At 43.3% G+C, this 26,597-nt stretch overlaps 1 protein-coding gene and 1 pseudogene across 2 annotated transcripts; one reads left to right on the forward strand and one right to left on the reverse strand.

Annotated features, from left to right (window-relative positions):
• Positions 1–19,898: 19,898 nt before the first annotated feature.
• LOC119350570 lies at positions 19,899–20,884 on the forward strand (annotated as a pseudogene).
• Positions 20,885–22,338: 1,454 nt separating this feature from the next.
• Positions 22,339–24,032, reverse strand: LOC119348227 (uncharacterized protein At4g08330, chloroplastic-like). Of its 2 annotated transcripts, XM_037616502.1 has the most exons (3): positions 23,813–24,032; positions 22,653–22,959; positions 22,339–22,556 (listed from the first exon to the last, which is right to left on the reverse strand). In XM_037616502.1, the coding sequence occupies exons 1-3, from the start codon at positions 23,860–23,862 to the stop codon at positions 22,527–22,529; spliced, it is 387 nt and encodes a 128-aa protein (XP_037472399.1). In that variant the 5' UTR covers positions 23,863–24,032; the 3' UTR covers positions 22,339–22,526. The 2 variants fall into 2 exon arrangements, with proteins under 2 accessions (XP_037472399.1, XP_037472398.1); XM_037616501.1 differs by having other exon boundaries at positions 22,339–22,959.
• Positions 24,033–26,597: the final 2,565 nt, after the last annotated feature.

Genomic DNA, 26,597 nt, shown 5'->3' on the forward strand with positions numbered 1-26,597 from the left:
CACAAAGTGTTCCTCCGGTATTTGGGAGTTGCATAATCTCATACTCTGAGGAACTTGTATAAGTCATGAAGAAAGCAGTAGCAATGAAACTAACACGATCATAATGCTAAGCTAATGGATGGGTCATGTCCATCACATCATTATCCTAATGAGTGATCTCGTTCCTCAAATGACAACACATGTCTATGGTTAGGAAACACATCCATCTTTGATTAACGAGCTAGTCAAGTAGAGGCATACTAGGGACTATATGTTTTGTCTATGTATTCACACATGTACTAAGTTTCCGGTTAATACAATTCTAGCATGAATAATAAACATTTATCATGAATTAAGGAAATAAATAATAACTTTATTATTGCCCCTAGGGCATATTTCCTTCAGTCTCCCACTTGCACTAGAGTCAATAATCTAGTTCACATCGCCATGTGATTTAACACCAATAGTTCACATCTATATGTGATTAACACCCATAGTTTCACATCGCCATGTGATCAACACCCAAAGGGTATACTAGAGTCAATAATCTATTTCACATTGCTATGTGATTAACACCCAAAGAGTACTAAGGTGTGATCATGTTTTGCTTATGAGAGAAGTTTAGTTAACGGGTGTGTCACATTCAGAGCCGTATCTATTTTGCAAATATTCTATGTCTACAGTGCTCTACATAGAGCTACTCTAGCTAATTGCTCCCACTTATCCATATTAAGACTCAGAGTCATCTGGATTGGTGTAATGCTTCCATCGATGTAACTCTTTATGACGAGCTCTTTTATCACCTCCATAATCGAGAAATATTTCCTTAGTCCTCATTAAGGATAATCTTGACCGTTGTCCAGTGATCTACTCCTAGATCAAAATTGTACTCCCTTGCCAAACTCAGGGCAGGGTACACAATAGGTCTGGTACACAACACAACATACTTTATTAGAACCTATGACTGTGGCATAGGGAATGACTTTCATTCTCTTTCTATTTTTTGCCGTGGTCGGGCTTTGAGTCTTACTCATCTTTACACCTTGTAATACAGGCAAGAACCCTTTCTTTGACTGATCCATTTTGAACTTCTTCAAAACTTTACCAAGGTATGTACTTTGTGAAAGTCCAATTAAGCGTCTTGATCTATCTCTATAGATCTTTATGACCAATATGTAAGTATCTTCACCGAGGTCTTTCATTGAAAAACTCTTATTCAAGTGTCCCTTTATGCCATCCAGAAATTCTATATTATTTCCAATCAACAATATGTCATCCACATATAATATTAGAAATGCTACAGAGCTCCCACTCACTTTCTTGTAGATACAGGCTTCACTTCAAGTCTGTATAAAACTATATGCTTTGATCAACTCATCAAGGCGTATATTCCAACTCCGAGATGCTTGCACCAGTCCATAGATGGATCGCTGGAGCTTGCACACTCTGTTAGCACCCTTTGGATCGACAAAATCTTCTGGTTGCATCATATACAACTCTTCTTCCAGAAATCCATTCAGGACTATAGTTTTGACATCCATCTGCCAAATTTCATAATCATAAAATGCAGCAATTGCTAACATGATTCGGACAGACTTAAGCATCACTACGGGTGAGAAAGTCTCATCGTAGTCAACTCTTGAACTTTGTTGAAAAACCTTTTTCCAACAAGTCGAGCTTTGTAATAGTAACACTACTATCAACGTCTGTCTTCCTCTTGAAGATCCATTTATTTTCTATGTCTTGCCGATCATCGGGCAAGTCCACCAAAGTCCTCACTTTGTTCTCATACATGGATCCTATCTCAGATTTCATGGCCTGAAGCCATTTCGCGGAATCTGGGCTCATCATCGCTTCCTCATAGTTTTTTGGTTCATCATGGTCTATTAACATGACTTCTAGAATAGGATCGCCGTACCACTCTGGTGCGGACCGTACTCTGGAAGACCTACGAGTTTTTGTAGTAACTTGATCTAAAGTTTCATGATCATCATCATTAGCTTCCTCACTAATTGGTGTAGGAATCACTGGAACTAATTTTTGTGATGAACTACTTTCCAATTCTAGAGAAGGTACAATTACCTTATCAAGCTCTACTTTCCTCCCACTCACTACTTTCGAGAGAAACTCCTTCTCTAGAAAGGATCCAATTTAGCAACAAAGATTTTGCCTTTTGGATCTATGATAAAAGGTGTACCCAACAATTTCCTTTGGGTATCCTATGAAGACGCACTTCTCCGATTTGGGTTCGAGCTTATCAGGTTGAAGCATTTTCACATAAGCATCGCAGCCCCAAATTTTAAGAAACAACAACTTTGGTTTCTTGCCAAACCACAGTGCATAAGGCGTCGTCTCAATGGATTTTGATGGTGCCCTATTTAACGTGAATGCAACTGTCTCTAATGCATGACCCCAAAACGATAGTGGTAAATCGGTAAGATACATCATAGATCGCACCATATCCAATAAAGTGCGGTTACGACATTCGGACACACCATTATGCTGTGGTGTTCCATGTGGCGTGAGCTGTGAAACTATTCCACATTATAAATGAAGGACAAACTCGTAACTCAAATATCCTCTACGATCAGATCATAGAAACTTTATTTTCTTGTTACGATGATTCTCCACTTCACTCTGAAATTCGTTGAACTTTTCAAATGTTTCAGACTTGTGTTTCATTAAGTAGATATACCCATATCTGCTCAAATCATCTATGAAAGTTAGAAAATAACGATACCCGCCACGAGCATCAACACTCATTGGACTGCATACATCGGTATGTATTATTTCCAATAACTCACTAGCTCGTTCCATTGTTCTAGAGAACCGAGTTTTAGTCATCTTGCCCATAAGGCACGGTTCGCAAGCATCAAATGATTCATAATCAAGTGATTCCAAAAATCCATCTTTATGGAGTTTCTTCATGCGCTTTACACCGATATGACCCAAACGGCAGTGCCACAAATATGTTGCACTATCTTTATCAACTTTGCATCTTTTGGCATCAATATTATGAATATGTGTATCACTATGATCAAGATTCAATAAACCATCAACATTGGGTGTATGACCATAGAAGGTTTTATTCTTGTAAACAGAATAACAATTTATTCTCTATCTTAGATGAATAATCATATCTCAATAAACATGATCTAATCATATTTATGCTCAACGCAAACACCAAATAACATTTATTTAGGTTCAACACTAATCTCGAAAGTATAGGGAGTGTGATGATGATCATATCAATCTTGGAACCACATCCAACACACATCGTCACTTCACTCTCAACTAGTCTTCGATTATTCTGCAACTCCTATTTCGAGTTACTAATCTTAGCAACCGAACAAGTATCAAATACCCAGGGGCTACTATAAACACTAGTAAGGTACACATCAATAACTTGTATATCAAATATACCCTTGTTCACTTTGCCATCCTTCTTATCCACCAAATATTCAGGGCATTTCCGCTTCTAGTGACCATTTCCTTTGCAGTAGAAGCACTCAATTTCAAGCTTTGGTCCAGCTTTGGGCTTCTTTATGGGAGTGACAACTTTCTTGCCATTCTACTTGAAGTTCCCTTTCTTTCCCTTTGCCCTTTTCTTGAAACTAGTGATCTTCTCAATCATCAACACTTGATGCTCTTTCTTGATTTCTACCTTCGTCGATTTCAGCATCACTAAGAGCTCGGGAATCGTTTTCGTCATCCCTTGCATACTATAGTTCATCACGAAGTTGCAGTAACTTGGTGATGGTGACTAGAGAACTCTGACAATCATTATTTTATCTGGACGATTAACTCCCACTTGATTATTCAAGTGATTGTAGTAACCAGACAATCTGAGCACATGCTCACTGCTTGAGCTATCTCCTCCATCTTTTAGCAGAAAACCTGTTGGAGACTTCATATCTCTCAACTCGGGTATTTGCTTGAAATATTAACTTCTACTCCTGGAACATCTCATATGATCCATGACGTTCAAAACATCTTTGAAGTCCCGATTATAAGCCGTAAAGCATGGTGCACTAAACTATCAAGTAGTCATCATATTGAGCTAGCCAAATGTTCATAACGTCTGCATCTGCTCCTGCAATAGGTTTGTCACCTAGCGGTGCATCAAGGACATAAACTTTCTGTGCAGCAATGAGGATAAACCTCAGATCATGGACCCAGTCCGCATCATTGCTACTAACATATTTCAACTTAGTTTTCTCTAGGAACACATATAAAAACATAGGGAAGCAACAACGCGAGCTATTGATCTACAACATTATTTGCAAAATATTATCAAGACTAAGTTCATGATAAATTAAAGTTCAATTAATCATATTACTTAAGAACTCCCACTTAGATAGACATCCCTCTAATCATCTAAGTGATCACGTGATCTGAATCAACTAAACCATGTCCGATCATCACGTGAGATGGAGTAGTTTTCAATGGTGAACATCACTATGTTGATCATATCTACTATATGATTCACGCTCAACCTTTCGGTCTCAGTGTTCTGAGGCCATATCTGCATATGCTAGGCTCGTCAAGTTTAACCCGAGTATTCTACGTGTGCAAAACTGGCTTGCACCCGTTGTATATGAACATAGAGCTTATCACACCCAATCATCACATGGTGTCTCAGCATGATGAACTGTCGCAATGGTGCATACTCAGGGAGAACACTTGTACCTTGAAATTTAGTAAGGGATCATCTTATAATGCTACTGACATTCTAAGCAAAATAAGATGCATAAAGGATAAACATCACATGCAATCAAAATATGTGACATGATATGGCCATCATCATCTTGTGCTCATGATATCCATCACCGAAGCATCATCATGATCTCCAACGTCACTGGCGCAACACCTTGATCTCCAGCATAGCATCATTGTCGTGTCGCCGCCTATTGTTACTATGATTATCGCTACCGCTTAGTGATAAAGTAAAACAATTACATGGCGATTGCATTGCATACAATAAAGCGACAACCATATGGCTCCTGCCAGTTGCCGATAACTTTGTTACAAAACATGATCATCTCATACAACAATTTATATCACATCATGCTTGACCATATCACATCACATCAAGCCCTGCAAAAACAAGTTAGACGTCCTCTACTTTGTTGTTGCAAGTTTAATGTGGCTGCTACGGGCTTCTAGCAAGAACCGTTCTTACCTAAGCATCAAAACCACAACGATTTTTTGTCAAGTGTGCTGTTTTAACCTTCAACAAGGACCGGGCGTAGCCACACTCGATTCAACTAAAGATGGAGAAACAGACACTCACCAGCCACCTATGTGCAAAGCACGTCGGTAGAACTACTCTCGCGTAAGCGTACGCGTAATGTCGGTCTGAGCCGCTTCATCCAACAATACCGCCGAATCAAAGTATGACATGCTGGTAAGCAGTATGACTATTCTCGCCCACAACACTTTGTGTTCTGCTCGTGCATATAACATCTACGCAGACCTGGCTCGGATGCCACTGTTGGGGAACGTGGTAATTTCAAAAAAAATCCTACGATCACGCAAGATCTATCTAGGTGATGCATATCAATGAGAGGGGAGAGTGTGTCCACATACCCTCATAGACCGAAAGCGGAAGCTTTTAGTTAACGCGGTTGATGTAGTCGAACGTCTTCGTGATCCAACCGATCAAAGCACCGAACGTACGGCACCTCCGCGTTCAGCACACGTTCAGCTTGGAGACGTCCCTCATACTCTTGATCCAGTTGAGGCCGAGGGAGAGTTTTGTTAGCACGACATCATGGCGATGGTGATGATGAAGTTGCCGGCACAGGGCTTCGCCTAAGCACTACGACGATATGACCGAGGTGTGTAACTGTGGAAGGGGGCACCGCACACGGCTAAACAATGTCAACTTGTGTGTCTATGGGGTGTCCCCCTCCCCCGTATATAAAGGAGTGGAGGAGGGGGGAGGGCCGGCCCTCTATGGCGCGTCCTGGAGGAGTCCTACTCCCATCGGGAGTAGGATTCCCCCCCTTCCCTAGTTGGACTAGGAGAGAAGGAAGGGGGAGAGAGGGAGGAAGGAAAGGGGGGGGCACCCAATTCGGATTGGGCTTGGGGGGGGGGGCTCCACCTGGCTGCCTCCTCCTCTCTCCCACTATGGCCCAATAAGGCCCATCTACTTCCCGGGGGGTTCCGGTAACCTCCCGGTACTCCGGTATATGCCCGAACTCACCCGGAACCATTCCATGTCCAAACATAGGCTTCCAATATATCAATCTTCATGTCTTGACCATTTCGAGACTCCTCTTCATGTCCGTGATCACATCCGGGACTCCGAACTACCTTCGGTACATCAAAACACATAAACTCATAATACCAATCGTCATCGAACGTTAAGCGTGCGGACCCTACGGGTTCGAGAATTATGTAGACATGACCGAGACACGTCTTCGGTCAATAACCAATAGCGGAACCTGTATGCTCATATTGGTTCCTACATATTCTATGAAGATCTTTATCGGTCAACCCGCATAAAAACATACTTTGTTCCCTTTGTCATCGGTATGTTACTTGCCCGAGATTCGATCGTCGTATCTCAATACCTAGTTCAATCTCGTTACCAGCAAGTCTCTTTACTCGTTCCGTAATACTTCATCCCGCAACTAACTCATTAGTCACAATGCTTGCAAGGCTTATAGTGATGAGTATTACCGAGAGGGCCCAGAGATACCTCTCCGAAACACGGAGTGACAAATCCTAATCTTGATCTATGCCAACCCAACAACACCTTCAGAGACACCTTTAGATCACCTTTATAATCACCCTTTTACATTGGGACATTTGGTAGCACACAAAGTGTTCCTCCGGTATTCGGGAGTTGCATAATCTCATAGTCCGAGGAACTTGTATAAGTCATGAAGAAAGCAGTAGCAATGAAACTAACACGATCATAATGCTAATCTAACGGATGGGTCATGTCCATCACATCATTCTCCTAATGATGTGATCCCGTTCATCAAATGACAACACATCTCTATGGTGAGGAAACATATCCATCTTTGATTAACTAGCTAGTCAAGTAGAGGCATACTAGGGACTATATGTTTTGTCTATGTATTCACACATGTACTAAGTTTCCGGTTAATACAATTCTAGCATGAATAATAAACATTTATCATGAATTAAGGAAATAAATAATAATTTTATTATTGCCTCTAGGGCATATTTCCTTCATAAACTTGTTGAGCCTCGCGCTATAATTAATTCATGGACATCTTGCATGGGAACTTGCATAACTTTTGACTCAAGATCTCAAATGATGCACCATTTTTAATGAAAGCTGAGTTCAAAGACCAACTTTTCTAACCTCTAAAACATGCTAGACCCTTCTATAATTAATTAGGTTTAGGTGGGAAGTTACAACTGGAAATCTGATGTGTCATTTCTCCGAAAATAGGCACCGGAAGCTTCCCAACTAAGATAATGGTTTTGCCCATGTCTTACTTTAGCTGCTCTAATGGATTAACATTTGTGATAGCATGAACCTCAATCTTTGGTGCCTTGGTCATGATATGGCCCACATCCTCCTCCCTTCCTTCAAACAAAATCGTTCTCGATTTTGAGGTATTCTTTTTGGGCTTCTTCACGTGTGGGAATTGCTCAACCTTGAGCGTTTGATCCACCATAGGTTCCAAGACATGGTTCACTCCTTGATGCATCAAAGAATAATTGTTAGACCTCCCTTGGTGAGTAGCATCATGATCAAACTTCCATGGCCTTCCCAAAAGAAGATGACAAGCTTGCATTGGCACCACATCACATACCACTTTGTCCACATAACTTCCAACTGAAAATTGCACCCGAGCATGATGTGTAATTTCAGCTTACCAACACCATTCAACCACTTAACATAATATGGTTGGGGCTGCCTCCATGTTGATATCCAAGAGCATGCACAAGATCACTATTGATGATGTTATTGTAGCTACCTCCATCAATGACTACCTTGCAGTTTTTGCCCTTAATCTTGCAAATGGTTTGGAACACATTTTGTCGCTGGCCCTTCTCAACAATAGGAGCATCATCATGAGCCACTTTGCATACCATGAGATTAACACCATATCCTCCATCTGAACTCAGAGGTGCTCCGGTCTCAAAAGTACAATATTTTGCATCTTTCTTCTTAGATTCAGATTTTTCACTTGAGTCATCGGTGACATGTCCATCATTTGTGAGCAACACCTTCTTCCAATTAGGACAATTCTTCTTGAAGTGACCTCTACCCTTGCATGTATGGCATTGAATATTACTAATGCGAGTGGCAGGAGTATTGGAAGATTCAACCTTTGATGCATTAGCTTCTTTTGCAGTCATCTTGCTGTGTGAGTGAAAATCTGCAGCCTCTCCAAGTGCTTGATGTATAGGTTTGGCTGCAATTTTGGCGACACTTTAGTTGCTGCTCTACACGAATAGCTTGGCACAAGTTCTTGCAAATCTTGACATGTAACCATCTCTATCCTTTCTTGCACATCTTCATTCAACCCATGAAAGAATCTTGACATTGTGGCCTCCTCTGGCTCATTCACCGCTGTCCTAATCATCAAAATCTCCATATCTTTATAGTACTCATCAACACTAGAGTTACCTTGGCACAATCATTGGAGGTGATTGTATAAGGTTCTTGTGAAATGTTCAGGAACAAAACGTCTCCGTAACATATTTTTCATTTGTACCCATGTCTCCGGACAACCTCCAGCACAACACAGTTGGTTCCACCAAATCAAAGCATATACGGTAAACTCAATGGATGCATATCATACCTTCTTCTCCTCTGTATAGCGGTGACTATCAAAGATCTGATCCACGCGCATCTCCCACTCCAAATAATCATCAGGCTCGGTTTTCCATTGAATGATGGTATGGTAAGTTTGAATTTACCAATCCCATCACCTTCATGGTCACGATGAGCACGCATATGACCTCTTCCTCCCATGACAAAGCCTTCTTGGCCTTCTCCGCGACGATCATAATGAGCACATCATGGGCGAGGCTCATAGTAGTTTCGAGCATCATCAGAGTGGTCGCTCCAATGCTCTCCATGGTGGTCCTGCTGTATGGGGGGTTGTCGATGTCGACCCCATGCAACAAGTCCATCTCGTGGTGGAGACGGTGGCACCCAAGTAGCACCTCGCTGGTCGTGGCGAGCACGTCGAGGTGGTGCAGCATAGTAGCTATGAGCATCGCCCGAGTGGACATGGATGTGCTCTCCATGCCCCTCCTTAAGGTGGTGTTGGCCCTGATGTTCGGGGAGTTGTCAATGTCAACCCTGTGCAGCAAGCCTATCTCGACAGAGTTCCTCGGTGAGGGAGCTGATTCTCCATCCAAGTTGGTCTCCATGGCCGATATGTGCCTCTCCACCTTGTTCAGCACAGACTCTCGTGTATCCTCCAATGCCAACACATAGGTGTCTGCAAACTAGAATCATACACGGGAGGTGGCAGCTCCTCCATGAGGCGCCTACCTCCATGCACACCATCAACATTGATGGACCTCCTTAAACGCATGGAAGCCTCTCAAGAACAAAATCAGTAAGAGAAAAAATAACACCGTGATCAACCCAAAGCTTTGATGCCAAGATGATGTGGGATGCCTCGAAAACGATCTTTCACATGACCGAGACGCCGCCATAGCCCCACGTACTGGACCAAGGCAGTCGGACCAAGGGCGCCATGAATATCGTGAACCTATGCCCTTCCAAGGAGTCCCTGGCACTGTAGGACCTTGAGAAGAGGTGTCTAGAGGGGGGGGGGTGATTAGACACTAAGTACCAAAGTTGCAGTTTTAACTTTTTTAAGTTTAAGTGGAGTTTAGGCACAAGTTTAACATTCACAACATATAGCAAGCAAGCATGCAAAGAGTATATGAGTAGCGGAAAGTAAATCATGCAACTTGCAAGAATGTAAAGGGAAGGGTTTAGAGGATTCAAACGCAATTGGAGACATGGATGTTTTTGCCGTGTTTCCGATAGGTGGTGCTATCGTACATCCACGTTGATGGAGACTTCAACCCACGAAGGGTAACGGTTGCGCGAGTCCACAGAGGGCTCCACCCATGAAGGGTCCACGAAGAAGCAACCTTGTCTATCCCACCATGGCCGTCGCCCACGAAGGACTTGCCTTACTAGTGGTAGATCTTCACGAAGTAGGCGATCTCCTTGCCCTTACAAACTCCTTGGTTCAACTCCACAATCTTGTCGGAGGCTCCCAAGTGACACCTAGCCAATCTAGGAGACACCACTCTCCAAGAATTAACAAATGGTGCGTTGATGATGAACTCCTTGCTCCTTTGCTTCAAATGATAGTCTCCCCAACACTCAACTCTCTCTCATAGGATTTGGATCTGGTGGAAAGAAGATTTGAGTGGAAAGCAACTTGGGGAAGGCTAGAGATCAAGATTCATATGGTAGGAATGGAATATCTTGGCCTCAACACATGAGTAGGTAGTTCTCTCTCAGAAATAGGATGCTGGAAGTGTAGGTTCATTCTGATGGCTCTCTCCATGAATGAAGAGGAGGTGGAGGGGTATATCTAGCCTCCACACAAAATCTAACCGTTACACACAATTTACCAATCTTGGTGGGACCGAATCAACAAACTTGGTCAGACCGATTCAGTAAACAATGTGACCGTTAGGGTTTTCGGTGGGACCGAAATGCAACTCGGTAGGACCGATATGGTTAGGGTTAGGGCATAACGTAATCTCGGTGAGACCGATTACACAAACTCGGTGAGACCGATTTTGTTAATTAGCTAACCAGAGAGTTGGCCAGGCAAACTCGGTGGGACCGATTACTCAAACTCGGTGGAACCGATTTTGGTAATAAGTTGACCAGAGAGTTTGCATTGTAATCTCGGTAGTACCGATTGCTCAAACTCGGTGAGATCGATTTTGATAATGGACATACACAGAGAGATTACAATCCCATCTCGGTGAGACCGAGATCCCTATCGGTGAGACCGATTTGCCTAGGGTTTGTGGCAGTGGCTATGACATCTGAACTCGGTGGCGCCGGATAGAAAGAATCGGTGGGGCCGAGTTTGACTTTAGGTTTAGGACATATGTGTGGAAGTGAGAAAGTAGTTGAGGGTTTTGGGGCATATCACTAAGCACTGTGGAGCAAGAAACTCATTAAGCAAGACCTCATCCCTCCTTGATAGTATTGGCTTTTCCTATAGACTCAATGTGATCTTGGATCACTAAAATGTAAAATGAAGAGTCTTGAGCTTGAAGCTTGAGCCAATCCTTTGTCCTTAGCATCTTGAAGGAGTTCCCACATATTTTAGTCCATGCCACTCCATTGTTGAACTTATCTGAAACATACTAGATAAAAGTGTTAGTCCAACAAGAGATATGTTGACATTAATTACCAAAACCACCTAAGGAGCACTTGTGTTTTCAATCTCCCCCTTTTTGGTAATTGATGACAACATACATCAAAGCTTTAGATAAAGTATAAAGAATAGCAAGTAAAGCTTTGGAAAGACATGTAACAAGCATAGGCTCCCCCTACATGTATGCAATCATGTGAATATGGAATATAGAAGCATGTGAGAGCATAACCATGACAGAGTAGGCAATGTGTTACATGTATCTTGGCCATATGCATCAGAGCAAAGAATATTAAAGAAAATACCTTCATGCCCATGAGTCCTTCTTGCAAACAGTATGTACATCAGCAAGAATTCCTCATACACATGATTGTGATGCATATACTTACCTTGTAGTCTTGAGTTGGCTTAGGATGGAATGAACCTGCGTAAACAAGGTTAGATAACACAGGTACATTTACTAGCCAGAGCAAACAGAAGAAACCACAAGAATACCAAGACTGGGATGACATGTAGAGAGTGAGTACTAAGTACCACATTGGATTAGACATGTCCCCAAGAGTAAAGATATGCAATGAATTTACATGATTTATTTCCCTTAGATGTCTTGCTCCCCCTGAATCTAGCATGGGATACTGGGAGAAGATAGGGAACAGAAAATCAGAGCTGAAAGATATAGATGAACAGAGCTAATGCAAACTAATGCAAATAAGCACATATGAACATGTCTTTTCCCCTCAATAAGACATGTGGCATCTCTCCTCTTGAACACCAAGCATCTGGGATCCTTGAGAAATACTTTCTACTTGAGTATTATCTCCCCCTGGAGATCTCTTTCTCCCCCTGAGGAGGTGATTCTATCCCTCTCTGATGTGATCTCTCTAAGTGATAAGCTTTGATGTGATCTCTCTCTCCCCCTTTGACATCATTTTCCAAGAAGGGTTTGATCCTTGAGTCACAACACAAAGTATTTATATAAATGTGATGCTTGTAGAGGACAAGATTCATTGAGTGGAGCTGGATCAGAAGAAACACAGAATAAGTGGCAAACTATTTTTCCTGTTGTGAAATCGGTGGCACCGAGTGGTATGCTTCGGTTGTACCGAAAGGATTCGGTTGGACCGAAAACAACAAGTTGGTGAAACCGAGTTCATCGCAGAGAAAACACTTGTCCCCTCAGCTCACTAGACTAGTAGGATCTCACAAAGATTTGCAAGGAATTTACTGAATGATATGCAATGAATTGGATGCAGAAAATGCAGAGCAAACAGAAAGAAATCTAGATGAAGTTTTTTTTGAAAGGGGAAACAAATATGCATGAGACAAATGCAAAAACACAGAAAAGAACACAAGAGAACTTCATCTAGAGATGGTCGGCGACAAAGTCACCTATGTTAGAGTATATTGACTTAGGAGTCAAGTGAGATCACTTGATCATAGGTCATACTCATCATTTAAGCTCAAAATGGGGTTGCCACTTTTCGTTTAAGCATCTTGATGTATTCACATCTTGTCGAGTTACTTTAGCTCATGTCTTGGAGTAAAGCTTCTCTAAGATGGAATAACATACCTTGGTCGATGGTGTTGAACATGTAGTTGAACTTATGTGGGTTGCTCAAGGTTGATGTAGCTCATCAAGAGTTGGGAGCACCACTTGGAATTTGAGTCCATCTACCTACATGGGTTAGTTCTTGCAAGGAAGAGCACTTGTGTATCCAAAAATGAAAAGCATGAAGCTCAACATAGATTTTGTCAAAGGATATGTTTGAATGGTTTCGTGCTTCCTTGTCTTCAACCACCATTGTGTAGAGACTTGGTGATGTAGAGATCGCTCAAGATATGAGTAGGTTACAATCTCATGGAATTTGACTCAACCAAGTACCTACATGGGTTAGATAACATGCAAGATACAAATATACCCAAGACATAAGATTTTTATCATAAGAGAAATATCAAGGATTAGTCATAAGCTCATGTCTTGCATGTATCCAATGGAGTTTCTACTCCAAGTTTGAAGCATCAATGATGTTCAATTCTCCTCTCAACCTGCAAAACACTTTCTCATCAAGAGGTTTAGTGAATATATCCGCTAATTGCTTTTCGGTGCGAACATGCTTAAGATCAATGTCACCCTTAGCAACATGATCTCGAATGAAATGATGACGAACTTCAATATGCTTAGTTCGAGAATGTTGTACGGGATTATGACCAATTTTGATAGCACTTTCATTGTCACAAAGCAATGGAACATGTTTCACATATATTCCATAATCTTTAAGAGTTTGGGTCATCCAAAATAATTGAGCACAACATGAACCAGCGGCAATGTATTCCGCTTCGGCGGTGGATAAGGATATCGAGTTTTGTTTCTTGGAGGACCAAGACACAAGAGATCTACCAAGAAATTGACAAGTACCCGAAGTGGACTTTCTATCAACTTTGTCTCCGGTATAGTCCGAGTCGGAGTAGCCAACAAGATCGAAAGAGGCCCTCTTGGGATACCAAATGCCAAAATTTGGTGTATGGATTAAGTATCTCACTATCCTTTTCACAACCTTAAGATGACATTCTTTAGGAGCAGCTTGATATCGTGCACAAATGCACACACTTAGCATGATATCGGGACGTGAAGCACATAGATATAACAATGAACCAATCATTGAGCGATAAACCTTTTGATCAACCGGTTCACCATCTTTGGTCAAGTCAAGATGTCCACTAGTAGTCATGGGTGTAGACATACCTTTGCATTCTTGCATATTGAACTTCTTGAATAAGTCCTTGGTGTACTTCGTTTGAGAAACAAAAGTACCTTCCTTAGTTTGCTTGATTTGCAACCCAAGAAAGAATTTGAGTTCACTCATCATAGACATCTCAAACTTCTCCGACATTAGCTTCCCAAACATTTCACTAGAATGAGGGTTAGTCGAATATAATATCATCAACATAGATTTTGCACACAAATAGTTCTCCATTAACCCTTTTAGTAAAAAGTGTGGAATCAATTTTCCCAATTTCAAAGCCTTATTCAATAAGGAACTTGGTCAAGCATTTATACCACGCTCTAGGAGCTTGTTTAAGACCATAAAGGGCTTTGTGAAGTTTGTAAACATGATTTGGTTTCTTAGGATTGACAAAGCCGGGAGGTTGCTTAACATAAACTTCCTCCTCTATTTCACCATTTAGAAAAGCACTTTTAATGTCCATTTGGTACAAGGTGATATCATGATGATTAACATAGGCAAGTAAGATGCGAATGGACTCAAGTCTAGCAACGGGAGCATTAGTCTCACCATAGTCCATACCTTCGACTTGTGTGTAGCCTTGGGCGACGAGACATGCTTTGTTGCGAACTACTTGTCCTCTTCATCTTGCTTGTTGCGAAACACCCATTTGGTACCGATGATGTTGTGGTTGTTGTCGGGCTTCTCAACCAATGTCCAAACTTGGTTCCTCTCAAAGTTGTGTAGCACTTCATGCATAGCATTTATCCAATCCGGATCTTCTAATGCTTCTTCGACCTTCATAGGTTCAATGCTAGAGATGAAAGAATAGTTTTCACAAAAGTTAGCTAAACGAGTTTTAGAGCGAGTGATTCTCCCGGTTTGAATATCATTGTAGATTTGCTCGACGGGATGGTCTTTAGCAATTCTTGCTCGAACTCGTGAAAGCTTTTGCTTGGTTCTTGGTTGAACTTCTTCTTCATATTGTTCTTCTTCTTGGCCTTCTTCATTGTTGGTGTTGTCGTTCTCTTGTCGTGGTGGAGAAGGAGGTTGTTGACGTTCATCTTGATGCACTTCCTCGTTTTCTTCATCTTGGTGTGTCCCACTTGTGGATGCTTCCATATCACCTCTTGGTTCACCTTGTCGTGAAGTAGAAGCTTCCACTTGGACGGACGAGGTACTCTCCTTCACCTCCGTTGGACGGACCTTGCCAATAGACAAGTCTTGGATTACTTCCGAAGGATCTTTGTCTCCTACATCAATTGGCAATTGCTCTACTTGCGAGCCGTTAGATTCATCAAACTTCACATCTACTGTCTCTTCAACCTTTTGGGTGAAATTGTTGTAGACATGGTAAGTGTGAGAGTTTGAGCCATAACCTAGTAGGAAACCTTCATGAGACTTAGGAGCAAATTTAGAACGACGATGCTTATCAAGAATGTAGCACTTTGAGCCGAATACTCGAAAGTATCCAACTTGGGGTTTGTTACCAGTGAGGAGCTCGTATGCCGTCTTGCCAAGTAGCTTGTGAAGATACAAGCGATTTGTTGCATGACAAGCTGTCTCAACCGCTTCTGCCCAAAAGTGCTTCGGTGTCTTGTACTCATCAAGCATCATTCTCGCCATTTTGATGAGCGTCCGGTTCTTCCTCTCAACAACTCCATTTTGTTGAGGTGTGTACATAGCCGAGAACTTGTGTGAAATCCCTTCTTCGTCAAGAAAGGTGTCCACATTTGCGTTCTTGAACTCCGTTCCATTGTCGCTGCGAACCTTCTTGATCTTCACTTCAAATTGATTTTGGGCCTTCCTAGCGAAGTTTTTGAAGATCTTTTGGACCTGTGATTTATCATCAAGAAAGAACACCCACGTAAATCTTGAAAAATCATCAACTATAACTAGACCAAAAGAATTTCCACCGAGACTCTTGTAAGAGTTGGGACCAAAGAGATCCATGTGAAGTAGCTCGAGTGGCCTCCTTGTGGTCATGATGTTCTTCACGGGATGCCTTCCTCCAACCTGTTTACCTGCTTGACAAGCACTACAAAGTCTATCCTTATCAAATATGACATCGTTAACACCAAGGATATGATTCCCTTTAATAATCTTGTCAAGGTTTCGCATACCAACATGACCTAGTCATCTATGCCATAACCAACCTTTTGAGGATTTAGCAATGAAGCAAGTTTTAGGTTGAGCCTTTTTAGTGAAATCAACAATGTATAGATCACCTCTACGTATACCGGTAAAGACCATTTTATGATTGTCTCGATGAAACACTTGGCAATCTACTTCAGTAAATAGGACATTGAAACCGAAATCAGCAAGTCTAGATACTGAAAGTAAGTTGTAACCAAGAGATTCAACGAGCATAACATTTTGTATGGAGCTATCATGTGAGATGGCCACCTTACCGAGGCCAACCACCTTACCCTTTGAGTTGTCACCGAAAGTGACATACTTTCGAGGACTATCATTTTCAGCAAGCTCACGAAACATGTCTTTATCTCCGGTCATGTGATCGGTACATCCACTAGCAAGAACCCATTCCTTTCCTCCTGACATATATCCCCGAAGATTTGCCATAAGACCAATGTGTCTCATTGCATCATCAAGATCGAAGTCACTATCATCATCGTCATCATAGTATCCATGTTCAACATCGTCATGTGGTAGATCAAGTCCTATAGAGGGTAATTCGTTAGAGTGAGCTTGACAATGATCTTGCTTATGAATTCTTATAGCTTCGGAAATAATATCACTAATAATTCCAACATCTCCTTTGGCACGCATAAGATTTGTAAGTTCAAATAGACGATCACCAAACATAGGATCACTAGTATTCATCTTACTCAAGGATATAGACTTATGGAGAATTTCATCTAGACTTTTCAAGGAATAATTTGGAAAGCGTTCCTAAAGAAATTTCCATATAGTGTAGGCACACTCAAGAGTAGACAAGTTTGTAATCAAGTTTCTAGGCAAGCCTCTAGTGATAAGATTAACAGTTCTAAGATTCCTAATCATGTCAATTGACTCATCAAGAGTAGGATGCATAGGATCAACATGAGGTGCACAAGGGCTAGCAATGTACTTGTTCAAATGATATTGATTGAAAATTACAAGCATCTCACTTTTCCACTCATGAAAATACTCTCCATCAAGAATAGGCACTCTATGTCTAAGACTCCCCAAAGTAGACTCATCCATCTTCCTCCAATGGTGATTAAACCAAGGCAATGGAAACCTTGCTCTGATACCACTTGTAGGACCTTGAGAAGAGGTGTCTAGAGGGGGGGGGGGTGATTAGACACTAAGTACCAAAGTTGCAGTTTTTAACTTCTTTGAGTTTAAGTGGAGTTTAGGCACAAGTTTAACATTCACAACATATAGCAAGCAAGCATGCAAAGAGTATATGAGCAGGGGAAAGTAAAGCATGCAACTTGCAAGAATGTAAAGGGAAGGCTTTAGAGGATTCAAACGCAATTGGAGACATGGATGTTTTTGTCATGGTTCCGATATGTGGTGCTATCGTACATCCACGTTGATGGAGACTTCAACCCACGAAGGGTAACGGTTGCGCGAGTCCACGGAGGGCTCCACCCACGAAGGGTCCACAAAGAAGCAACCTTGTCTATCCCACCATGGCCGTCGCCCACGAAGGACTTGCCTTACTAGTGGTAGATCTTCACGAAGTAGGCGATCTCCTTGCCCTTACAAACTCCTTGGTTCAACTCCACAATCTTGTCGGAGGCTCCCAAGTGACACCTAGCCAATCTAGGAGACACCACTCTCCAAGAAGTAACAAATGGTGCGTTGATGATGAACTCCTTGCTCCTGTGCTTCAAATGATAGTCTCCCCAACACTCAACTCTCTCTCATAGGATTTGGATCTGGTGGAAAGAAGATTTGAGTGGAAAGCAACTTGGGGAAGGCTAGAGATCAAGATTCATATGGTAGGAATGGAATATCTTGGCCTCAACACATGAGTAGGTAGTTCTCTCTCAGAAATAGGATGCTGGAAGTGTAGGTTCATTCTGATGGCTCTCTCCACGAATGAAGAGGAGGTTGAGGGGTATATATAGCCTCCACACAAAATCTAACCGTTACACACAATTTACCAATCTCGGTGGGACCGAATCAACAAACTTGGTCAGACCGATTCAGTAAACAATGTGACCGTTAGGGTTTTCGGTGGGACCGAAATGCAACTCGGTAGGACCGATATGGTTAGGGTTAGGGCATAACGTAATCTCGGTGAGACCGATTACACAAACTCGGTGAGACCGATTTTGTTAATTAGCTAACCAGAGAGTTGGTCAGGCAAACTCGGTGGGACCGATTACTCAAACTCGATGGAACCGATTTTGGTAATAAGTTGACCAGAGAGTTTGCATTGTAATCTCGGTAGTACCGATTGCTCAAACTCGGTGAGACCGATTTTGATAATGGACATACACAGAGAGATTACAATCCCATCTCGGTGAGACCGAGATCCCTATCGGTGAGACCGATTTGCCTAGGGTTTGTGGCAGTGGCTATGACATCTGAACTTGGTGGCGCCGGATAGAAAGAATCGGTGGGGCCGAGTTTGACTTTAGATTTAGGACATATGTGTGGAAGTGAGAAAGTAGTTGAGGGTTTTGGAGCATATCACTAAGCACTGTGGAGCAAGAAACTTATTAAGCAACACCTCATCCCTCCTTGATAGTATTGGCTTTTCCTATAGACGCAATGTGATCTTGGATCACTAAAATGTAAAATGAAGAGTCTTGAACTTGAAGCTTGAACCAATCCTTTGTCCTTAGCATCTTGAAGGAGTTCCCACATCTTTTAGTCCATGCCATTCCATTGTTGAACTTATCTGAAACATACAAGGTAAAAGTGTTAGTCCAACAAGAGATATATTGACATTAATTACCAAAACCACCTAGGGAGCACTTGTGCTTTCAGGCACACGGAACGATCTTGTCGACATCGCTTCGGGATGTGGCCGAAGATCTGGGGGCATATTCCGCAATAGACTTCCCATTGAGCCATGGGTCTATCCAGAAGTGGCAAGAGTTATCGTCGCCCAACAACCAGGGAGTAGAGGCGTGGAAGATCTGCGATGCCTACGGATCGGAGGGGAGGTGAATATGACTGGAGCTCTAGCGTTTCTAGCGACCAATAACCAGGAAGTTCATCTTCTCGATCAAGGGACTCGAGCTCTGGTATTTCTCACATACCATGATCTCTTGCAACAAATTGAGCGATGATGGACCTATAGGAGCTCCTATCATGCGCCTAGCGCGGTAGCGAGCAAACGCACGATATGTTGTGGTGGGAGTTAGTTTTTTTTTGAGGAACCGGTAGAAGCATTGCCTTTCCATTTAGACGAAATAGAGGGTTTATGTACATAGGTGCCAATTTTTGAAGGGGAACTGGCGAAACCCACAATGGGACCGACACTAGATTACAACTCAACCAATACCCACTGTGTTCTGGGCCCGGCCATAAAACATTTCCTTCTGCTTGATCTTAAATTTTCATGCATTAAGAAATGTTTGCACATCTTAAAATATTCATGAATTTAAATTATGTTTGTCAATTTTTTAAAAGATTTTTATTCAAGGAAATAAAACTACTCATGAATTTTAAAAGGTGTTAATGTTTCTAAAAATGTTCATACATTAAGAAATGCTTTCACATATAATATTATTTTATTTTATTATTTTTTGAAATGTAGAAAAAGGAAACACACGTAAAGAAAAGAAAAAAGCAGTTTTTGAAAAGCGGAACATAAATAAAAAAGAGGTTTGGATCGCTCCATTATACTCATCAACAATCACGGTCCATGCACCAAAAACAAAAGGAGGTTTGGATTGATTCTCCTGCATACCACGTCTCGCGTTGAATTTCAGCCGACCTTCATATCTGCAATCAAAGCACTCCGTCTAAATCCAGAAAGTTGGTTCGTAACTTAAAATTAGGAAAGTTCTCACAAAATGAAGGAAAGCCACAACCCACCAGCACCCCGCCCACAGCCCAAAAATTCGAGCTGCCGCCCCACCCGACCCGCCAAGCCGCAGGGCCAAGCTCGCCGCCACGTCAGCGATCCGCGGCATCGCTCTCGCGGATCCCCATCTCGACCGTCCACCGCATCCGCATCGAACGGCAGGCAGACGCCTCCTCCAACCCCTCTCCCCTTTAAAGCACCCCTCGCCCCTGCCCGCAAATCACAACACCAACCACCAACCACCACCGCTCCTCCAATCCCACATTCGCTCATCAGCAGCTCGAAGCGGATCGTCGGCGACCATGTCCGGGCGCGGCAAGGGAGGCAAGGGGCTCGGCAAGGGCGGCGCCAAGCGCCACAGGAAGGTGCTGCGCGACAACATCCAGGGCATCACCAAGCCGGCCATCCGGAGGCTCGCTCGGAGGGGCGGCGTGAAGCGCATCTCGGGCCTCATCTATGAGGAGACCCGCGGCGTGCTCAAGATCTTCCTCGAGAACGTCATCCGCGACGCCGTCACCTACACCGAGCACGCTCGCCGCAAGACCGTCACCGCCATGGACGTCGTCTACGCGCTCAAGCGCCAGGGCCGCACCCTCTACGGCTTCGGCGGCTAGGCTCGTCCTCGCCCTCCTGCATATCCCAAAAAGTTTGATATGAATGCGACTTGTTTAGTTCCGTACTTCCTCTGTAGTTCGAAGTGAATCGTGAAACAAAGCTATTCGCATCCGGAGTTGGAAATCAAACCTGTGTCTGTGCAAATACTGTGTTTCTGAATTTTGTCTTGTTGGTTGGCCTGCTACATATCTGTTGTGCGATTGCTGTTTCTTCTGTGATGCAAAATTGTGTGCGCTTTGGAGTTAGATTTTACCAGTAGACCCTGACGAATTGTACTTGGTTGTGCAACAATTATTTATGGCCGAATCATGAACATCATTTCCTCTGTGTTTGCTATTTGATTCGATGTGTTTGTACTGGGCAGAATTGGTGTTCCTTCTGTTGTGCAACGCTGTAATTGAGATGGAATTTGTCTGCATTTCATGCATCCAGTCTTAGATTGATTTGTTAGGCTGTTCACAATGGGGAGGAACTTAGGAGTAACATCACACACTCCAATACAACTTTGCTTATGTGGCACATATTTAATGAAGAGAGAGGTGCTTGTGGTAACTAGCTAAGTTACCGGAACATCACACACTCCAAGAAACAATGAGTCTATAACCTAATAAATTCATCGTTGCATGACACTACATAGATGTTCCTACCCACTATGGAGGTAGTAACATAGTCTAGGGAAGTGTGTAAGTTACTAGCTTATGTTCTTACCCATTGTGACCAGCCTTATGCTCACCAGAGTTCGAGCTGTGCAGCAAATTAGCCTGAAACTCTCACAGCTACCAACTCATGATGTGGTTACTGTTAACTGCTACTGTAAGTTAATCAGAATCATCTTTTCTGTGTTATCTCTGTCGATTTATAGTCACTCAGAAACCTTTTCAATTGCTTGAACGGTGATTCCATGTGCATAATTTGCTAGTAATACACATACGTGAAACCCCCTTCTGCAGTGGCAGCAACAACTACATCCTTCAGAGGAATTGGCCGTCTTCATTTTGCTATCTCAAAGGAGGATGTGGATGAGTTTACAGTGACAATGATTCACTGCAAATCCTGCGGAAATCAGTTACCCGATGTGTTCAAGGCCAGTGCTTTAGTAGGTCTCATTCGCTGTATTCAAACGATTTTGCATTTGTGAGGTGTCAACAAAAAGTGAAAAACTGAACAATGAAAACAAAGGAAGGGGTGCAATGATGCATTGGATCTCTTATGCATTACATTCAGATATCCAAAGCAGCTCAAATAACAGAGTAGTAATCTGTCCTGAGAAGACATGATGCAGATTACAAAACCATCATCCGGTCAGAACGGCGATGTATCAGGTATACCAAGTTAGATTGATATTGGTATTCACACGAATTAGTAGTCCTTGTTGTTTGGCTTTGAAGTATATTTGTGTATAAAAGAAGTCTTTATATCAGACAATAAACTGAAGATACATCATTTTGAAAGATATAATATTCACAGTATCTCAATACATTTTTCTCTACGACGCCAACAGCTTTGGCCCCCTCCCCCATGAACAACTTCAGAATGCCTTTATGAGACTGAACGCCTGATACAGGGAGGTGACTGAATATGGCAAACATGTTGCAAACACGCTGAAGAGATAGACACACAAGTACCGACGTAGACAACAAAAAGACCCTCCCATTTTGTACTATCAACACAACCAAAATTTGACACTTCTATTTAAAGTATACATGTACACCGGCAATAGTTAAGAAATGAAAAATCATTATCAAGTATGGACAGTGAGATGACTGAAGCAGCACAGAGATGGCAAGTTCCCTTGAGAAGCTTCGATTCACAGCATCCCCAGTCCGGAACAGAGTAGAGCAACCATGCTTTTCAAGGCACACAATACAGCAGTTCAGATTCCTGTCATTGAGCAAAGGGAACACCGGAGTCGTCGGATGAGGGCTGTAGCGCATTGATCTTGATAACATATTTCTTTCGACTAGATATGCTGCTGACCTCTGAGCTCGCGAGTGTGTCATCTGAGCTATGATACAAGGCAGAGTCCTTGTCGTCATAAGCGTTACCGATATGGCCATTGCACTTGCGGCAGAGCAATCGTGTTCTCCTTCTGAAGAAACCCCAGGAAGACCTTGAGCGGAAGTACGGCGTGCAGCTCACTTCGTCGGTTTGCGTGAACCGGTTCTCGTCGACTGCGAAGAATGAGACGACGCCTTTCCTGATCTGCTTTCCGTACTTGGATCCAATGTTGGCCGTGTTCCGTGTGGAGGAGCTCAAGTTCAATGCGTAGCCACAGTATCCACAGCTGTCATGAAGAAACAAAGAACACACATTATCAGACTGAACATAGAAACCTGAAACTACCATCCTACTGCTTTGACAAGAACGTCGTATTCGCGTATAATGACAATTCCGTGTTTTTCTGTATGCCTTGACAAGTTCAAATTATGTCCCACAGAATTTATTATATCCATGTCGAATCAGCTATCAAGATGTAGCTATCACCAGGCAATTTGGCTGTGCGCATCCTACATATGCCGAAGCCGGGTGCCGCTCAATGTGTTGTGTATCTGCTTGATGCTACATTTTGGGCTAATAGAAGTGCCGTTTATCGAAGAAAAAGCTATCAACAGGCAATATCCTTCTGCACTCAAAACGTAACATTTATTTTTAACGAAACACAGAGATGCTGCTTTTCATTCATGTATAAGATAAGAGGAGAAGCCTCAAAGGGGATTACATGTCAAAACCGTACAGAAAACAAAAGAGGGAAGGCTACATCGGACTAATTCACTTAACACCTCTTATCCCATCCGTGAGTCAGATGTTGGAAGAAACAGAGGGCCAACTATGATCATTTCACTTCAGTATTCTGAAGAAACAGACGTTCTAGGAGCCAGAACTAACTAGAAGCAACAAAAGATTGAGTATCCATCCATGATGTACCAACTGAACCCAGCAACATCGCATCAGTAATCTTAAATTGACCTTAGTGGACGGTAAGTAGCACAGACTTTTGAGAACAAACACAGGAAGAGGCAAGGCCAAGGTCAAAGACCAAACAAGATTATCGATCCTAGGGTTCGTTCAACTGTAGGTTCCCTGACCCAATATAATAAAGCAGCCGGAAGAGAGCCACAGGAAGGAAATCGGCGAACCTGTAGGCGACGTCTTTGGCGGAGTAGCAGCCGTCGAGGGCCCTCGCCATGCCTCCTGAATCCCGATCGATTTGGGGAAAGTGCCGGCCAGCAGGGAGGGAGGTAGTAGAAGGGAGAAGCGGGGGTCTCTGCTCTGCTCTTTTGATTGGGAGCTGGCTGGGACGGCGAAGCGGGCAACGGTCTCCGCGGAAGGCACGCAGGCAGGTTTGGCGACCGCGCCGCGCTGCTTCTCTTTTCTTTTTCTCCTTTTCTTCGTGCCCTTTTGCGCACGTCGTGGCGGGCGGGTGGGGTTGCGTTGCTCTCGCGTCGTTGTTGCCATGCCAGCAACGTGGCCAGCGGCGTGATTGATTGCTGCCGCGTCTGTGATGTGATCAGGTGAAGGCTGGCGGTGCCTCGTTCGTTGTGTTTGCGTGCTGCCAAGCGTTGCGGCTGTCTCCGTTCAAACTTCAAAGTCTGTATCCTTTCAAAAGAGATTTTTTTTTCCAAAGTCTGTATGTTGTGCTGCTGCCTGCTGTGCTCTGTTTTTTGGGCGATGCTTCAGACAAACCAGGCACCGTTTTTTTTCCCTTTTCGAATTGAACTAGGCACTGGTTTTGACTGTAATAAACCAGAACTGATGGTCTGCTTCGGGACGGATAGCCCACCAGGCATGGTGCTAGTCAGCATCATCAGGACTAATTACCTCAATCAAAACACGTACAGTTTTCCTACCCTAGCCGCCGCCACGCCAGGCGACTAGGGAGGCGATTTTCTTCCTCCGATCTCAGCCGGCCAGGGCGTTGGCCCCCTCTCCCTCCGGCTGCTCCGGCGGCGGGAGGGAGGGGGGACCCCATTCCTCCGTTCTGTAGTTAGGTTTTGGATTTGTAGGTCATGGTGCGCCATTGGGGTGGTGGGAGCGGTGCCCGGACGAATAAATCTGCCTCAGCTTCACTCCCACACCGGCGGTGCCGTTGATGGCGGCATCTCGGAGTTGATGGCATCGCGTGATTGCCGATCCTTCAGATCGGCTGTGTTAGGGTTCATGGGGTGATGTTGGCGAGGCGGCGGCAGCGACTTCATCAGGTGTGTCTCTCCTTCTGCTCTGTCCCCGTTGCTGTGGCGTTGTCTCGACGTCATGGTGGAGCAGGGAGGTTTTGTCATCCAGGAGTACGTGCAGACGGTTGTTTGCGCAAGTGACAGCTGGAAGATGGTGCATCCCGTGCTGGGTTTGTGGTTGGTGGCTGACAGTTCTGGTTTCCTCCTTCGACGTCGTTGGCGTGCGGTGGTGTCAGATCTAGAGTTCGATGGCGTGTCCGGGGACATGTTGCCCCGGTCTGATTCTTTCAACGGCAATGTTTTTGCTTCTGGCAAACTACTTTCGAGGTCCGTAAAGCTGCTGATCAGCGATGGAGCCGCGTCGAGCTCGGGTGAAGAGGTGATCTGTTTTCTTTTTCTTTGGTGGTCGCTTCGGTGGTGTCGGAGGAGAGGAACAGGCGCTGGTATTATGCATAGGATTATCCTATCTTTTCAGTACTGTAATGTCGGTGCTTACGTGCCTTGTAACTGGATCTTTATTTTATAAATGAGACACGTATTACCATGCAATTTTTTTTTACCTCAATCAATGTTTAAGGACACGTGGCTCCGTCGCCGTAGCCCGTCCAGATAAGGCATGCGTTGCTTTCCTTCGTGGCTTGGATTGGTTGTGCGTCTTTCTCCGTGCGATGATTCTCACGATCAAATGGCCCACGTCACAGGATTGCTCTTTGCTATACCATGATAGCGTTAGGGGTGGCATATAGCCCATTAATTTTTGCAAGAGATACGGCTAAGAGCTTTATCAAAGGGAAAAAGACAAAGTGGTTTGAGAGATTAGGTGACTTCAGCATGGGGGTAGCATCTATGATAACCACAATGTTTTTTTGGGTGCTTAGGGTTGTGCTCGTGGAGGGCAACAATGGCGGCGAAGAGGAGCGTTGCAGGGGGTCAAAAGTGAGGGGAGGCGAGGGGCGGAGCCACGATTTGGGCATGAAGGGGGCAAGCAAGATAATTTTCGTTTTAGAGACACAATACAAAATATACTCTCGAAATTGTACCATGATTTCTCTTATATTTTGTGCTTCCAATTCTAGTTTGTCATGAAATTTCGAGTGATACCACAATATGCTGATCATCTGTTTGCGTAGCAACTGGATTGTGGTTAGAAATATCATCTACAATGGGTTGCCCCTCAAGTTGGCTTGCGTCTCAATAATATTTGAGCACTTGAAAAAAATGATTTTTTGTTTTATTTTATTTTGTTGTTGTTCTTCCTCCTCATCCACCAGTTATTGAAACATTAAACAATGAGTGATATTAGATTTCTAAATCACAATCTTACTGCATCTAATTAGTAAACTGAGCATTGCTTCAAACGAAGTGTACTAATTCATAAAGATTTAACAGTGACGTACATTGATTCTTTGAAATTAACAGGTTGATGTATGATGCCGGTGAAGCGGATAAGCAGGTATGGTCTCTCTCGTGGATTCAATTAAGGCTGGAGTAGAGCACTGGCCCCCTCCGTGGCTCATCCCCACGACGACGGTAGCAGCGAGAGGCGACGGGCGACGGCGCGGGACGTTCGGAGACACCAGACCTAGAAGCCATGAATGTGATTACGGGAAGGATAGGAAATTTTCCTACTTGATCTAAAAACTGCACATAATTTAGGCCTTTGGGCTGGAAAGTCCCGATGTCATTAGTGTGACTACTTCCCCTTTGGGCTAGAGTAGTAATACTACCTGGCAACGAAACTTTACGGGGG

Source organism: Triticum dicoccoides, chromosome 1B (genome assembly GCF_002162155.2).
Source record: "Triticum dicoccoides isolate Atlit2015 ecotype Zavitan chromosome 1B, WEW_v2.0, whole genome shotgun sequence".
NCBI classification, from domain to species: domain Eukaryota; kingdom Viridiplantae; phylum Streptophyta; class Magnoliopsida; order Poales; family Poaceae; genus Triticum; species Triticum dicoccoides.